Here is a 16,782-nt window from a genome sequence, read left to right on the forward strand (position 1 = left end):
TTTAACGGCGTTGCCATATGGCAGTCCCCTTTGGCATTGGATGCTGACCTTCAAGTCCACTCAGTCTTGTCTGGCAGCATGGAGTTCGGGGTTTTTTACGGATCCCAGTGGTGTGCCCAGCGTTGGTCCATGGCTTGGGGACAGGAGGTCTGCAGGGATCTGACATTCCTGGAAACATTCCCCATACTAGTAGCAGTGGTCTTATGCGGGGAGCTGTTTGCTAATAGGCGTGTCACTTTCTGGTGTGATAACCAGGCAGTGGTGCTTATTGTGAACAAGCTCTCTTCACGGTCCATGCGGGTTATGTGTCTGGTTCGCCAGCTGGTACTGGTTTGCCTTGAGTTGAACATTATGTTCTGGGCCACACACGTGGCGGGGGTACGCAATGAGGTGGCCAATGCCCTCTCTCGTTTTCAGGATGAGAGGTTTCGTTGTTTGGTCCCCGGAGCAAACCCCGATCCAGACGACTTCCTGGAGGACCTCTGAGCGCTTGGCGTCGAGTGATCCTGCGGGGGGCACTGAGTTCCTTGGCGTCCTCGAACGAGCACCTGCTACTGCGCTGCCTGGTTCACCTGTGGAAGCGCGGTGCATCACCTAGGACGATGAGAGTTCAGCTGGCAGGACTTTCCTTTTATAGTCAACTGCTAGGGTCTTGGGACCCCAGTTCATCCTTCTTGGCACGCAAAGTGATCAAGGGATGGCAAAGGGCGGTTCCAGTAATCAAGGATGCTAGGCATCCGATTACACAAGTGCTGCTACGACAGTTGTTGCAGTAGTTACCCCAGGTTTGCTTCAACCACTACGAAGTGCTTTTGGCTGGTGTAGCATTCACCCTGGCCTTTTGGGGGGCCTTTCGATGCGGGGAGTTGTTATCTCCCTCTCGCAGGGGACCTTGGGCAGGTGTCCTGACTAGGAATGATGTTGACACTTCACAGGAAGGGGTGTCTATTTGGTTGAAACAATCAAAAATGGATCAATCAGGGCACGGGACCACTATATTTATAGCCAGAGTTCAGTCCAAGGAAGTCTGCCTTCTCTGGTGGTTGTCGGGTTTCTTATGGGTTTGCCCAGAGGGTAAGGGTCCCTTGTTCCTGCACAAGAACAGGACTCACTTTTCAAGATACCAATTTATTGCTATTCTTAGGATGTGCCTGCGGCGAGTAGGCAGAACAGCTGAGCACTTTGGCATGCATTCTTTCAGAATTGGAGCAGCCACCCAGGCTTTCCAAGATGGAGCTTTGCCTAGCAAGATAAAGGCCTTGGGGAGGTGGCTTATAAGAATTATGTTCGCTCTGATTTGGTCCACTAATCTCTTACTTGTTTCAGGGTGCCATATCTTGTTACCATATGTTTTATTGCTGGGACACAGCATCGTTCATTGGGCTGGAGAATATGCTGCCACCTCAGGATGGGGACAGCAACTTGGCCTTGAAAATCATATCCGGCTTGTTTGGAATGGTCGTCGCAGGCTAAAATTGGCTTTCTCTCTTGGTACTGGCCTCTCAAGCAGTTCATCGTTGGGGTGTTCCAGCAGCAGTCATCATACAACTGGGTGAAAACGACATGCCAGGACTATCAGGTCGACAGTTGATTAACATTATGTCTGAGGACTTGACAGTGCTGCACCAACGTTTACCCGGTACTGTCTTGATATGGTCTGAGCTGCTATCGCGGAGGTCTTGGAAAAGCACTAAGAAGCCCACGGTTATCAATAGGGCGAAATCCAAAGTTAATCGTTCCGTTGTAAAGGTTATATATGAGTTACAAGGGCGGGTTGTTTGGCACCCTGATATCGACAGCCAGTTCGAGGCACTTTATCACCCCGATGGTGTGCATCTTTCCACTTGGGGCCAAGACATGTGGCTTGATAACATCAGGTGGGCACTCCTTGAATGGCTGCAATGCGAGGGTTGGCGGGATCGCAGGGATCTACGTTCCGTGGCGGGGTATTCACATGGGAAGGAGCCAAATTTAGGTGGAGCTGGTGTGCGATCAGACTCCCCACAAGGATTGGGACCCCTTTAAAAGAGTGGTAGCGAGCAGGGCAACACCCAGCGGGGTGGGCAGTGCTGCTCGTCAATGACCGGACAGCTCGAAAGATGAAGCCAAGGTGGTTTGCGCCATTTGACTCTCTTCATGAGCTGTCTCCCATCTTAGCTTTCCAAGTAGAGGATCACGTAGTCCCAGCAGGGATAATGATGTGCTCCTTTACATTGTGGAAAGGAGGGAGGGCAGCCAGCGGGCTGCTTAGGATTGTCCCTTCCCATGCTGTGCCAACCCTCTGGTGGGAGGTGTTGTAACACAATAAAAGCTGTGGCCAAATTTAAGCCAAAAGAGCCGTAGTTTTGTCTGTCTTCTGCCAACACTGGCCTCCTGCCTGCCAATTTATTTTTCTAAAATAAAATGAAATAAAGTTTATACCAAGTGATATTTGTCTCCCTATAGAGCAGGTGTGTAAAAGTCCAGTTGATCTTTGCTACAATTTTCCAATGGTTACAGAAGACAGTTTGCATATATTTGGGACACATGACTGTATTCAAGTAAAAAAGAATAAGTTATAGATCTAAAGTAACAGGTTATGTAATATTACTGTGAATGTCTTCTTAGTTTTGATATGGATTAAGATTAAAAAAAACAAAATACTCACACCAAATCTTACAAGTCCGCTAAAACAAAAAATTATAACAATCAATACAATCAACAAAACCAAAATGGAGTTTTCAGAACTTCTACAGCTATTTGAAAAAGGAACATCTACACATCAACTATAAAGCATCTCTCTGTTAAAGCTTATGCTGTGGACATCAAGAGAATGCCCTCAATTCATACTGGTCATGATATGCCCACCATTAGAGAGTATAGCCTCGTTTTCACTCGTTGTGGCCAACTCTTTTTTTTTTTTATGAATTCTGTTCTCAAAGAAAAATCTAGTGACTTGCAATAATATTTCTTTTCAGAAGCCCTATTTTATAAAGTGCTTTTGTCAGGGCTTGTTTTACATCTTTGTTCCTGAGACTATAGATCAGAGGGTTCAGCATGGGAATGAGTACAGCATAGAATACGGATATCCATTTGTCCTGTTCCATTGAGTGATTAGAACTGGGTTGAAGATACATGAAGAGTGCTGTCCCATGGAACATCCCAACTATTGTCAGGTGAGAGATACAGGTGGAAAAGGCTTTCCGTCTGCCTTCAGCAGAACGCATTCTCATAATTTTGGTCAGGATGTAAATATAGGAAAAAAGAATAATTCCAAGGTTACCTGCTTCAAAATAGCCAACAAAAATAAACATCACACTTTCACTGACATGGGTGTCAGAGCACGAGAGCTCAAAGAGAGGAGGTATGTCACAGAAGAAATGATTGATGACATTGGAACTGCAGAAGGAAAGGTGGAACGTAGAGCAGGTGTATGCAATTGAATCTACTGTGCCTATCATATATGCTGTGGCTATTAGCCCTTTGCAGACTTTCTTTGACATAACGACTGTATAGAGCAGTGGATTACAAATAGCCACATATCGGTCATAGGCCATCACAGCCAACAATGCACACTCTACATCTGCAAAGAATCCAAATAAATAGAGCTGTAAAGCACAAGCATAGTACGATATCTTTTTACTGTTGGTGAAGAAGCCAGCCAGCAATTGTGGGGTGGTGACTGTAGAGTAGCAGAGGTCAACAAAAGACAAATTACCCAGGAAAAAATACATGGGATTGTGGAGCTGCAGGTCAATGTAGATTAACAAGATCATTCCAGCATTGCCTATTACAGTAATGACATAAACCAACACGAACAACACAAAAAGAGGGAAATGCATTTTGGGATTATCTGTGAGTCCCAGAAGAATAAATTCATTTACAGAAGAGTGGTTTCCTTGGTTCATTATTAATCACGATGTCAAAGTGGTATTAGTTGCCTGTGAAATTTCATTCTGAGGTTTTCCTGAGAGCATAGGAATGAAAAATTATTTTAGCATTTACATTTATCTGAGAATTACAATTGAAATATAATGCAAAAATATAAATTATTGGAATATTTATATAATTGTACAGAATAGTCTGATGGTCTGATGAATTGTCCTGGATTAGGCGTGTTGTCATTCTCAAGAAGTACAAGCACATGCCAGCCCTGTCATTCAATGACCATCAGGCCATAAGAATTAGGAATACAAGAGGTGGATTCTGAATATTGTTGTTAGTGAAAATGATTATATTACATGATTGCTAAGAGAAGTGGCTAAATCAGCCCTCAGATCTAGCTATTGTCATGCCCCCTAACAATTACTCCTGGTGTCTGCTCTCAACCTGCCTTTGAAGCTCCAGCTATTTGCCTGATTGCATATGTTCCTGGGTGCTTTTTCTACCACTTGATTTTGTGCCTTTCTCCTTCTACACATATACTACCAGCTTTACTGATAGGATGATGTGATAATCTTTGTTGCAGTATAGATTTGGAATAATTATGTGATTTGGAATAATTAGAGTTAATAAGATTGCTAAATGTATAGACTTCTTCATATTGGTCTATACTACAGCAACTGACTTACCGCTGTTTTTCAGGCAACTTGTATATTAGTATGTTCAGTATGTATATTATTATGTACAAATTCAAGACAAATTCCACATAATTTCTTAAAAGGTTGTAAATATTGGAACAGAATAACTTAATCAATATATCATTTCAGTTATATGCAATAAGAGGGCCCAGATTTTTAATGCATTTCTTACATTTCAAGTAAGTGCTTTTCATAGATTCATAACTCTATGCCTTTTCTAACAAACCAAGCTCCTAATGGAAGATCTTAAGGCTTATAGTTTAAACTTGTGAACAAATATGTGCTCAGCTAAAAAATCTTGCTAGTTTGTGATAGTAATTCCATTTTGTATTTTCTCATTATCAAGTTATACATATTCCAGTCAAGTAACTGGTAAGAAATTATTTTTTGTGGGGAAACATAACTGTCTCAAGTAACAACATATGCACAAAACATATTTTCTAATTGGCTAATGTACCTGTAGGGTTGGGACTCATTTCTTCTCTGCTTCCAGAATCTTTAAGCAGAAGTAGAGAGTTTAAATGGCACTGTGTTCCATATGGGACTTAATCCCTGATGTTTCTGAATTCCCCAGATTCCTGGAATAACACAGTTTATTGTATGCATGAGCAATTACATCAGAGTGGGTGGGGGGAAGAACTCTGCAGATGGCCTCTCCCTTCCCCCAGGACCTGGAAAGGCTGGAGGCTGGAGGCCCCTGAGCAGGGAACTTACAGGCAGGGACAGTTCTCATGCAGCAGTGATCTGCAGCCTCTGAGCATTGCAGGGAAGGAAGAGGGGGTGGTCAGGGGTGGAGTATGGAAGGCAATTGGCTGGCTGCTGGACAGACAGGCCAGTTGGAGGAGGAGGCACTCTGGGGTGCGACAGCCACCTTGAGTGGGTGTTAACTGCTGAGTGGCATTTAAGCCATGAGACCAGCTCCTCCTCCAAACCCTTACCAGAAATATTAAGTGGAACAGATTATTAGATTTATTACCCACTGCTATCAGAAAAAAAACATCTTGCAGCGGTTTACACAGTAATAAAATTAATCCCCCATTATAAAAAAAAAATCCAGTGGCAAAAAAACTACCCTCCACTCTCCAGTTCAGACAGTTGGGTCCTGCAAAGTACTCCTGAATCCAGCTGGATCCATAAGTTTCCATGAGCAGGCTAAAATGCGCCCATTGCCCAAACAGGGAAGGGGTAGAATCTTGAGTCGGGCCTGCAAGGCAATATGATCTGACCAAGGTACAACAGATGTCACCATCAGATCTACCTCTATGATCTGACCAAGGTACAACAGATGTCACCATCAGATCTACCTCTATCCCAGTGCTGAAGATCAAATCAGGGGTGTAGCTGGCCTGATAGTTAAGCCCAGTAACAAACTGTGAGAGCCCCAGTGTTGCCCTGGTTAATACTAGGTCTGAGCCATGACCTGGGGATAGTGTGCCCACGTGGACATTGAAGTCCCCCAGGATTATAAGCCTGGGAAACTGCAATGTCCAGGCAGCCACCGCCTCCAGCAGGCTCAACAGGGCCTCTGGTGGGATGTTGGGCTGGCGGTATACCAACCAGATGGCCAAGCCCTCAAACATGTCCCATCCAACAGGTCCCCATACCAAGTAAATTTGTATTTGTGGGTCATCATGCCAATAATGCTGGGAAGCACTGCCTTAAGTATATCTTAATATTTGATTCAGTCACTTAAGTCTGTCAGTTTACTAGGCTGACACTAACAATATGGGAGTATAAAACACCACGAGAAGAAAATTTATTTCACCTCTTTTTATTTCTTTAAACTTCTTGGATTACATGGAAGTAAAGAAGGTAGGATATAGGATTATATGTAAGTAAAATGGTAGGATATAGGATAATTTTGTGACCTGATGTCAATCAATAATAATAATAAACCACACTGAATGACAATTTTCTAGCAGAGACCAACAGTCTTCAAGCAGCGACTGGACAGATAGTTATCATGGATGCTTTAGGCTTATCCTGCACTGAGCAGGGGATTAGACTAGGTAGCCTATATGGCCCCGTCCAACTCTACAATTCTATGATTTTAAAAGTAATAACTGCTCACTTGTTTGGAAATGATATCAATGGAGACAGTTAGCTCCCTTATTCTTTATGAATCTGAAGCATTGTCTTTTTTACATACCCCATGACATCTTATGTTCTGTTGTCTATCTGCACTAAGGTTTTCCAGTTATGAGACTCATAAGAATCAATGAGCAAAATTTTTAGTATCTATTGCTTTCCATAAAGCATCTTTTACATCTTTGTTCCTCAGGCTGTAGATTAGGGGATTCAGGACAGGGACAATAATAGTGTAGAAAACAGAGATGTACTTGTCTGAGGTAGGAGAGTACCAGGAGCTAGGACGGGAATAGATAAACAGGAGAGTTCCCTCATAGATGATGACAGAAGTCAGGTGAGAGGCACAGGTGGAGAATGTCTTACGCCTTGCTGTTGCAGACCTTATTTTCAAAACAGAAGTGACAATAAGAATATAGGAGATCATAATAATGATTGAAGACATGATTTCCACAGAACTACCATAGGTATAGAGTAGGAGTTCATTGAGGGAGGTGTCAGAGCACGAGAGCTTGAGGAGCAATGGAAGGTCACAGAAGAAGTGATTAATGATGTTAGGTCCACAGAAGGACAGTCTGAAGGCAAAGCAAGTATGGACCAGAGCACTTAATGTACCACCAAGGTAAGAGAGTGCAACCAGCAAGATACAAATTTTGGGAGACATCATGACAGTATAAAGAAGTGGGTTACAAATGGCTACATATCGGTCATATGCCATGGAGGCTAGGATGAAAGACTCAGTGTCAGCAAAAGTGCAAAAGAAGTAGAACTGCAATCCACAACCAGCATATGAAATTATTTTTTTTTCAGTCAAGAAGTTTACAAGCATCTTTGGGACAATCACTGAGCAGTAACAGAGATCAACAAAAGATAAATTGCTAAGGAAGAAGTACATTGGATTGTGGAGTTGGGGGCTGGTCCTGATTAGAATCATCAGACCAATATTTCCCAGTAGAACCATGCTGTAAAGCATCAGAAATGTCAGAAAGAGGACAACCTGAATGGCTGAGCTGCTGGGAAATCCTAAGAGAACAAAAAAGGTCACCTTTGTTTCATTACCTATTAGCATTGCTTTGCAATAAGTTATTTCCTGGAGGGATACAAAATTTGGACTACAGAGAAAGGCAACTGAGGTTTTAATAATGCAGGTTAAAATGACAGTAAAACAACCACGTATGCAAATGTTAATGTGCAGTACATTGTAATTAGAAACAGGTACCTTTGAGAACCCACAGGAACAAATGGTCAGCTGGTACAAATCACTGAAGCTATACCAACCATCCTCCATTGGGGGCACTATGGACCACTGTTTCTAATCATTTCTTTCATTATTATTTTTTTTACATACAAACGTAATGCATGATGTACTTCCCATTAGCAGTTGTCTCCTTCTCCCCAGTGCAGGTCTTGAGGATAATACCTGAAACAGTCAATGTGGAGTCTGCTTGCTCCTAATTTTTATTTTTTGTTGCTATTTCTTCATGTCAAGCTTTAAACAGAACTATTAAACATTGCCAAGTGCAAATCATGTTCTCTCCCAAATTATTCTGTCTCTCCTTTTATCTGAAATGAGAATTTTGGAAAAACGGCATATAAAGAAAGTAGTACAGGCATTACATAGTGAGAAAGCAAAGACACAAAAAATGACATTGTGGTCATAGGGATACTCTTTAGTGAATCAAGGTGTGTGTCCCAGTTTTCTTTACTGCATTGACAAGGGAGCTAGGGACTTGGGAAGCTTAGCAGCAGAACTCATGCTTTACCTGCAGACAGTCTTTGGTTCTATTCATGTTTCAGAGCCTCAAAATAGGTGTCAGACAAAGTTCTTCCTCTACATTGGATACTGGAGTTCAGTAAGAATAGGCAAAAATGTTTGGTTAGATTTATCAGCATCCTATAGTGTTTGCTATAATGTTCTATAGGCATGTGTGATTCAATTTGATCCAGCCCAAATCTACCCAAATCAATGTTGATTTGGGCATGAATAGGCTGAATATGGCTTGAATCACCACTTCCCAATAACATTTAAGGGCCAAATCAACCTTGCTCGAATTGCTGAATCATGATTTTTAAACTTTAAAGTGAAAGTGGAAGGGAAAGAAGTCCCCTTTTTGTCTTTCCCACCCTCTGGGAGTGGGAAGGCACTTTCATGGGCTCTGGGAAATGGGAGTATGAGGTAGAGGCAGTGGAATAGGGTGGGTAAGACTGTCAGCATAGCTGCAGGAGCTTCTCTTTAAAAGAACACTGCAAGTTGCAAAAAGATTGGACATGGGAGTCCAATTCTAGGAGTACTCAAAAAGGGTGTCTCCATTTTGCCTCCATTATTTCCTATGGTGAGAAGAGACCAAAGAATCTGTTTTTTTCTCATCAGAGGAAATAATGGAGATTGGATGGGGCACCCTCTTTGGGTGTCCCTAGAACTGTACCCCATGGTCCAATCTCTTTGCAACTTGGAGGTTCTTTTGAGGTATGCTGCAAGTTTGGTGCCTCTACCTCAAACCCCCAGCCCCCCAAACCCAGGAAATACAGAAAGGGGGAAATCTCTGTAGACTTGTTTCATTGGTGCCAAATAGATTCAGCCTTATCTAAATTGATATGGCTAAATCATAACTACACTATATTTGGACAAATGAATTTGATCTGAATGGATCTGAACCAAATCAAAAACAGTCCGACTCTTCTTCTCCTTGCACATCCCTGTTGCTACCTGCTTTATATTTCTGACCCAGGCAGACTGCGTTGTGTTTTGCTGCAACTGAGAAAAGCAGAATGCATCTCTCCAAAAGCCTGAAGGAAAGAGAAAAAATTAGTTTCTGCTTCATTTGAAGAATTGTTTCTCCTCCATCCCAAATTTTCCATTTTCTCGAGAGATGTCACTCAAAATCTCTATTTATATGCCATTTGAATTAACATACATACGGGAATTAACATACTTATGGGAATAAGATGAAAGAAGACCAATGAAGACCAAAAATCTTGCTTCGCAGGGACTTACATTGCCAAACTTACTAGGAAAATATACCATTATAAGCTCATTTGTGTTAGAGTTTACAAGGGTGTGACTCTGTTTAGAATGGCATTGTCAGTATATGAAAATCACACAGTGTACAAATATTGCTGCTATTTCTAAAAAAGATGGCCAGTGTGTGTAGTGGTTAAGAGTGGTGGACTCTAATCTGGAGAACCAAGTTTGATTCCTCACTCTTCCACATGAAGCCAGCAAGGTGACCATAGGTCAGTCACAGTTCTTTCGGGGCTCTCTCAGCCCCACCTATCTCACAGGGTGTCTGTTGTAGGGAGAGGAAGGGAAGGAGATTGTGAGTTGCTTTGGACTCCTTCAGGATAGTGAAAAGCAGAGTATAAAAACCAACTCCTCCTCCTTCATTAATCTATACATTGTATTCCTTTCAGCCAAAATAGAACTCACCTAGCATACCTTTGGTGCAGTAACCTCTCTTCCCTGAATTCACAAGCTTTTAGTCTGCGGTGAAGAGGTTATTCATACAATTTTTAGCCCTTGGGAATAGTCTCTCATGGATGTGAGTCTCAGGAGTACCACCCGGCATGCAATTAAATCCCAACTCTGTTGTGTGCATTTTCCATTGTTATTTTCATGGGATTTTAAATTGAGCCCTTTCTCTGAATTTCAAAACAAAGTGATAAACATCATACAACTAATTAATGAAATCCAGGGATTACAAAACTCAGGCAGAGCATAGTACAACATGGAACACAGAACAAATGTGTCAGATATTTCTCAACCTAGAATACGTCATAAAAAGATATGCTGTCAAATCTACCCATTAATGTTGTTACCTGCCCTGAGCAGCACTTGAAGGGTGGACTAAAAATAAAATATTATAGTTGTTATTTATTAAAGAAACATTGGTTAAAAAGAAACATTGTGACCTGGTGCCTAGAACAGAGTCATGTAGAAGCAAGGTGAGTGTCCAGGAGTAAGGCCCTCCAGATGCTGCATGCCTGCATTAGGATCAGTATCTTCAGTATCAGGATCAAGACCTTCCATCAGTATAGCGTCCCAGTTGGCTGAACTTCCAGTAGCTTCAATATCTAAGTTGAACAGAAGGCCTGGCTCAATGACCATCAAGATTCCTACTCGAGTTTTGCTTGATTATGACCTACAGTTAATTCTTTGGATGGTTTCCCCCATGGTGGCCCTTATATAAAACTGGGACTGAGGGCAGACATAAAGATGATTCTTCTTCCTCCATAACATGCTGATGGACAATCCAGGCTGAAAAATTTCCTGTTTTGTCCTCAGTGGATTCCATAACTAGCTGATATACCTCACTAGCATGAATCCTGAAACCCTGAGTTTTCAGGTTGTGGCTTTGAAAATTATTGTAGGTGTGGCTACACAACTGGTGAAGGCAGTGGTAGTTCAACCACTTTGAACCCTGCATCCTCTTACTCTTCCCACTTTCTATTCAAGTACTCCTCCTTCATTTATATCCATCCTGTTTTAACAGGTAGAGGGAATCACATTAAGGTAGTAGAAAATGTACAAAAACATGAAGTCTTGATGTACCGTTCATTTCTTTACAAATACTATGTTTATGCGCATCTCAGTTTCTTGATAGTCCACCTCCAAGACATTTTCTACTATATACACTTTTTTTTTTACTATCCTATGTCTTTTATGAGTTCCCTCCAGGGGGAGGGGGTGTTCATAAAGTTACAAAAACAATTACAAAATTTATTTCCATCCTTATGTCCCTTAAAAAATATGCTTAAACAAGTCCACCTATGTATCAAGGAGCTTCTATGTGGTTTTTTCTCAAGTACCTTTCTATTGGACTGTAGCATAGGTTTGTCACAAAGAACTTACATAATGATTCTGTGTTAAATTTTGCACAGGAATATAGTTGTGGCTACTAATCTGATTCAGTTTTAAATATATGATTATGTAGATCAAAGAAAACAGTTGTTAGACTGTTAGCTAAGATGGGCATGTATCTTCAGTTATGGGCCCTCCTAATCTTAACACCGCCCGCGGCGCCACGGACGCCACGGACTAAATAAAGCGATAAGGCCTTGGGGGGAGGAGTTAGGGCGGGATCCGTCCGGGATGAGGAAGGGTGCTGATTGGCCCCTTCCTCTGGACTGGCAATTGGAGGGCCCAATCGGCAGGCGCGAAGTGCCTGCCGATTGGGCTCTCCGATTGCCGCCCCGCCACCAAGGGAGCAATTGCGAGCCTCGCGCAGCGTGGCTCACAGTTGCTCCCTTGCCGGCGGCCTGATGCGTCGACAGGCGCGAAGCACCTCCGACGTGTCAGGTCACCGGCATGCCAGACATGGTGGCCTGCTGACTCGGGGGCCGCGCGCTGCCCCACCAGTGCCCGCTGTATTCCAGGTACAGCGGACTTTGCCCCTAGTTCTTAGATAATATGAAATTATGTTGCCACAACTAACTTGCTACAAAATTATACAAAGACTTCAGGGTTTTCTTGGGCTTACTAGCAACACTATTGGAGGGGATTGGGGGCTGCAGTGCAAGAAAAATCTGGACTGTGGGTGTCCATATAGTAAAATGGGAATAATAAAGAGACTGTGGGTAGAAAGCTTTTCAGCTGTGGAAACTCTATTTTAAATCTGAGTCATAGCCTGGCCATAGCCACTGACATTGCACACTGTTCATTGGCCTTCATTGTGTTTTTGACTTTTCGTGTGGTAGCACCTGTCCTGTAGAATGTCTACCAGAAAAAAATAAAGTTCCTTCTCTGGTTATTAGGTTACATAAATGGTGCAAAGTGTTCTTATTCCAATGGCCTCCTGTTGGTTTGGTTCTTATTTCTTATGGTCTTTGCTTCCTAATTGCGGCCAATTTGATTATTGTATTTACCTGGACTGTTCTTCTATCATTTTATAGAATGTTATTTGTAATTAAAAATTCTTTTTGTAATTTTGGGTGCACATAAAATAGGCAACAATTTAAAATTTAAAAAATGGCTAAGTACATCATACAAATGATCCTTTTGGTACCTTGGTTCTAGGCTTTGATAGCTGGAATATATATAAGTACACTGACAACCTTCCTGCCAAAGAGGGTTAACAAAGTTGTAAAAGTTAATGGAGCACAAGGAGCCAGATGGAATCAGCACTGAAGATTCCACCACTAATTAATCTCTGAAGGAATCTATAATGTCCAGATCAGGGATGAGCATGAACCAGTGCATGAAGTAAATTTGGCTTGTTCGGGGGTCAGGAAGTGATGTTTGTGGACACATTTGCTTCCTGAACATTCCTCAGGGGTAGTTGGGGTAGCCTGGGAAATCGAAACCTGGCTTCAGATAAGCCAGTTCCCAGGCTATAGTGGGGGTGGAATTCTTTCCAGCCTTTGAAACGTGATAGAGACCGTCTGAAGTTTGACAGGCACTGCTGGCCACCAGTTACAGAGCTTCCATTCATTTCTATGGGATTTGAAAGTCATACAAGTCCAAGGTGCAGTCTCTAAAAATGAGATGATGCATAATAGCTATTTCTGTCAAGATGGCCTATTACGCAGGGTAATAAAATTGTTCTAATCCCTTGAACAAAATGTAAACTCATTTTAGATGTAGTAATCTCACAGGATGCTGCTTTGCCAAGAAGAGGTTATATCTGAAGCTTCTCACCTTTGGGACATAACTTCTCAAGGGTGTGGCAACACACAAAATCTCAGGAGTAGAATTTACCAGTCAATTAAGCCATGACTTAATTTTATTTTTTGCTTCATTATTTAATGATTCTTCAAGTGCAGCTCCTTTTTTCAAGTTTCTAGAACATGGAAAACATCAAAAATAGCCAGCTGAACCCCTTTTGGGACAGCACCATAATTCTTGCTCTTGCTAGGAGAGTCTGCCATGAACCAAATAAGACTTTGTATAGATTTCTTTAAGGACCACTGTAGTCAGTTTGATGAAATATTGAGAACCATAATGAGGAATCTACTTTAAAACCCAGTTACTGAAGGTGGGATGCTGCGGATAGCAAGTCTGTAATCTTGATTGTGGAATTTTTTTTTTAAATGCAGGCATTCCTTATCATGTATGCTGTTTGGTGAGGAGTCCATCAGGAGGACAGAGCTTTCATTTGAGGTCTGGGGCAGGCAGCCATTTTAACCATGCAGGCACCTGGAGAGTTGGAGCAAATGGAAACTTGGTAGAGATCTGTAACGAAATCTGCCCTTCTCACTATATATCCCCTAGAGGATGTTAAAATATAGGACAGATTATAGGTCAAAGGTGGCAATGGTTACCTGAGAGAAAGAAGAGAAAGACACACAGAGAGAAGCCTCTCCAGGGGCTGGAAACCCCTTGCAGTGGGCTGGGTGGAATAAGGCCTGCAAGCCAAAGCAGACCTGTTCTGCCACAATGTGGAAGGAAAGAAAGTGCAAGCTGGACAATAACTTGTAGTGTCTTTGCAACATGTCCATTAATACTGATATTTTGAGATTTCAGATGACATTGATCATAGGAGCCTCCTTACAGGTGGAGGAACTGAGCTTCTGTCTGGCAGAGCAGAAGCTAAATATTTTCTCCATTGTTCAGGCCTTTGGAGCAATATACTGTACTTTGCTCAGCTACAACATAATACAGAATACACCACTATCTGCCAGGATCAGAACTATATCAGAACATGGGATAATTATAATTACCTGGTATTCAGATAATAAAAATGTTCATCTTGCAGATCATAGCTTTCAATTAGACTTACATGAACCCAAATATTTAATTTTTAATTTTATTTATTTTCGTATTTATATACCACCACTCTCCAATCAAACTTGTGGCAATTTTCAATAAAACAATAAAAACCAGTGTAACCCCATAAAAAACCCTTAAAACATTTAAATTTAAACAGCAAACATTAAAAGATGGCGATGCAGAGTTCTAACCCCCACCCCCTACCCTTGTGTGACTAGTCCAAAGAAAAACATCCAGGGAAGAGGAAAGGTATGTTGAAATACCCCAAGGGGTTGCAACAATATGGAGGGTAGGAGAGAGAAGACAGTAGAATAGGAGGACAGAAGTACTTAGTTGCGTAAAGAAGAATGGGAAGGCTACAGGAAACCAGATGATCATAAGACCTAAATCCAGGTATGGTTCTTTTTTGGGGGAAACATCATCTTGAACTTCAGGCAAACAGTATGGGTTTTACTAAGTCATCAAGGTATGCATTTTTAAAAAACGTACAATTTATCCTGGAAGATTTCTTCAGTTACTTCAATATTTTGGATGCAATATAGCTCCCAAGCAAATATGTTTAAATCTCATTTATTTCTGTTGCCCAGTGCCTTCAACATGCCTAACAGTACATTTGTTCATCATATTCAACTGAATTATTTCCATTGTCAAATATTTATTTCTTTCTTATGCTCCTCAAGAAAGCTGTCTCATGTGTTTGAAGTCTTCTCAAGGCATTTTTTACTTCCTTATTCCTCAAGCTGTAAATTACGGGATTCAGCATGGGGATCACCACAGTATAAAAAACAGAAGCCCATTTGTCCTGGTCCATGGAATAGTTGGAACTTGGCCGTAAGTACATGAAGACTGTTGTTCCATAGAAGATAGTTACAGCCATTAAGTGTGAGGCACATGTTGAAAAGGCCTTTTGCTTTCCTTCAACTGAGTGAATCCGTAAAATTGCAGATAGGATCAATGTATATGAGACCAAAATTTCTGCAGAAGTGAATATCCCCAGGACTGTAGCAAACAAAAAGAGCACCATTTGATTGAGGCTTGTGTCAGTGCAAGAAAGAGCTAACAGTGGGGGAACATCACAGAAGAAATGGTTGATAATGTTGGAGCCACAGAAAGATAATGTGAAGGTGGAAATGGTTTGTGTCATTGCATTTAGAAAGCCAATCAAGTAGGATCCAGCCACCATTAGAATACACTTTTTGGGGGACATAGTAACCATATACACAAGAGGATTACAGATAGCTTCATATCGGTCATAAGCCATTGCAGCTAGGAGGATGCACTCAGTACTTGCACAGAAGACAAAGAAATACATTTGTGTAGCACAGTTTGTATAGGAAATTGTTTTCTTCTCTGTTAGAAAATTCTCCAGCATTTTGGGAGCAATGGCTGAGGAATATCCAAAATCCAAGAAAGACAAATGACTGAGGAAGAAATACATGGGGTTCTGGAGCTGAGAATCCATCCAGATTAATATGATGATCCCAAGATTTCCAGTCATGGTGACTAAATACATAATTAACACTATAACAAAACAAAGTTGCTTCATTTTAGGATTGTCCACTAATCCCATGAGGACAAACTCTGTCACCTCTGTGTGATTTTGCTCATCCATTTCCCTGCTATACCTGCTGTCTCTTGATACAATCTGAATTACTGATTAATCTGATCTGTAATTTAGAAAAAAATAATTTAATATGTTAGAAGCAGTGTGATGGAGGAGACTTTGATATCTAAGAATAAGAGGGACACCCCAGGGAGGGGAGGAAGAAAAGAGTATGGTTCACCCCACAGAGGGAGGAAAGGAACAGACTGGGGCAAATTATATACACTTCTTCAGTAAATGATTTGTTAATTATCATGGCTGATAAATTAACCAAAAACATTTCAGTGTGCATAATTGCTGTAATAGTATGACAGAGGAATTAATGAACCAGCTTGGTGTAGTGGTTAGGAGTGCTTCTAATCCGGCGAGCCTAGTTTGATTAATCTTTCCCCCACACGCAAACCAGCTGGGTGACCTTGGGCTCACCTCAGCACTGATAAAGCTGTTCTGACCGAGCAGTAATATCAGGGCTCTCTCAGCCTCACCTACCTCACAGGGTGTCTGTTGCGGGGAGAGGAAAAGGAAGGCAATTGTAAGCCACTTTGAGACTTCTTTGGGTAGAGAAAAGCGGCCTATAAGAACCAACTCTTCTTTTTTTAATACAGGATGTTTCTGATATGCCCATATGATACAATGCTACACAAAAAGAAAACTTCATATAGGTACAGCACATCAAGAATGCTCTTTGGCAAAGTTTTATCAACGCAGATGATACATAAATCATAAGAAACTGAAAACTGCTGCAAACTATACCTGCAGGGTACTGTGTACAAATGCCAGAATACCAAAATAAACTGGAGGATTCCTAATGAGTTGTTTCCAGCTCTGAA

The 16,782-nt window shown here is 41.6% G+C and overlaps 3 protein-coding genes across 3 annotated transcripts; all 3 read right to left on the minus strand.

Annotated features, from left to right (window-relative positions):
* Nucleotides 1-2,927: 2,927 nt before the first annotated feature.
* On the minus strand, nucleotides 2,928-3,887 carry LOC143828888 (olfactory receptor 5AR1-like). The gene has a single exon (XM_077319049.1). The coding sequence runs from the start codon at nucleotides 3,885-3,887 to the stop codon at nucleotides 2,928-2,930; it is 960 nt and encodes a 319-aa protein (XP_077175164.1).
* Nucleotides 3,888-6,713: 2,826 nt separating this feature from the next.
* Nucleotides 6,714-7,713, minus strand: LOC143828697 (olfactory receptor 5I1-like). Its single transcript, XM_077318940.1, has one exon. The coding sequence runs from the start codon at nucleotides 7,711-7,713 to the stop codon at nucleotides 6,775-6,777; it is 939 nt and encodes a 312-aa protein (XP_077175055.1). The 3' UTR covers nucleotides 6,714-6,774.
* Nucleotides 7,714-15,004: 7,291 nt separating this feature from the next.
* On the minus strand, nucleotides 15,005-15,961 carry LOC143828889 (olfactory receptor 5AR1-like). The gene has a single exon (XM_077319050.1). It carries the CDS (start codon nucleotides 15,959-15,961, stop codon nucleotides 15,005-15,007), a length of 957 nt encoding a protein of 318 aa, XP_077175165.1.
* Between the last annotated feature and the right edge of the window lie 821 nt (nucleotides 15,962-16,782).

The sequence above is a fragment of the Paroedura picta genome, chromosome 2 (assembly GCF_049243985.1).
Source record: "Paroedura picta isolate Pp20150507F chromosome 2, Ppicta_v3.0, whole genome shotgun sequence".
NCBI classification, from domain to species: domain Eukaryota; kingdom Metazoa; phylum Chordata; class Lepidosauria; order Squamata; family Gekkonidae; genus Paroedura; species Paroedura picta.

Bases quoted from the DNA above. Each gene is read 5' to 3' on its own strand.
- LOC143828888 (XM_077319049.1), bottom strand. From the start codon at position 3,887: ATGAACCAAGGAAACCACTCTTCTGTAAATGAATTTATTCTTCTGGGA.
- LOC143828697 (XM_077318940.1), bottom strand. From the start codon at position 7,713: ATGCTAATAGGTAATGAAACAAAGGTGACCTTTTTTGTTCTCTTAGGA.
- LOC143828889 (XM_077319050.1), bottom strand. From the start codon at position 15,961: ATGGATGAGCAAAATCACACAGAGGTGACAGAGTTTGTCCTCATGGGA.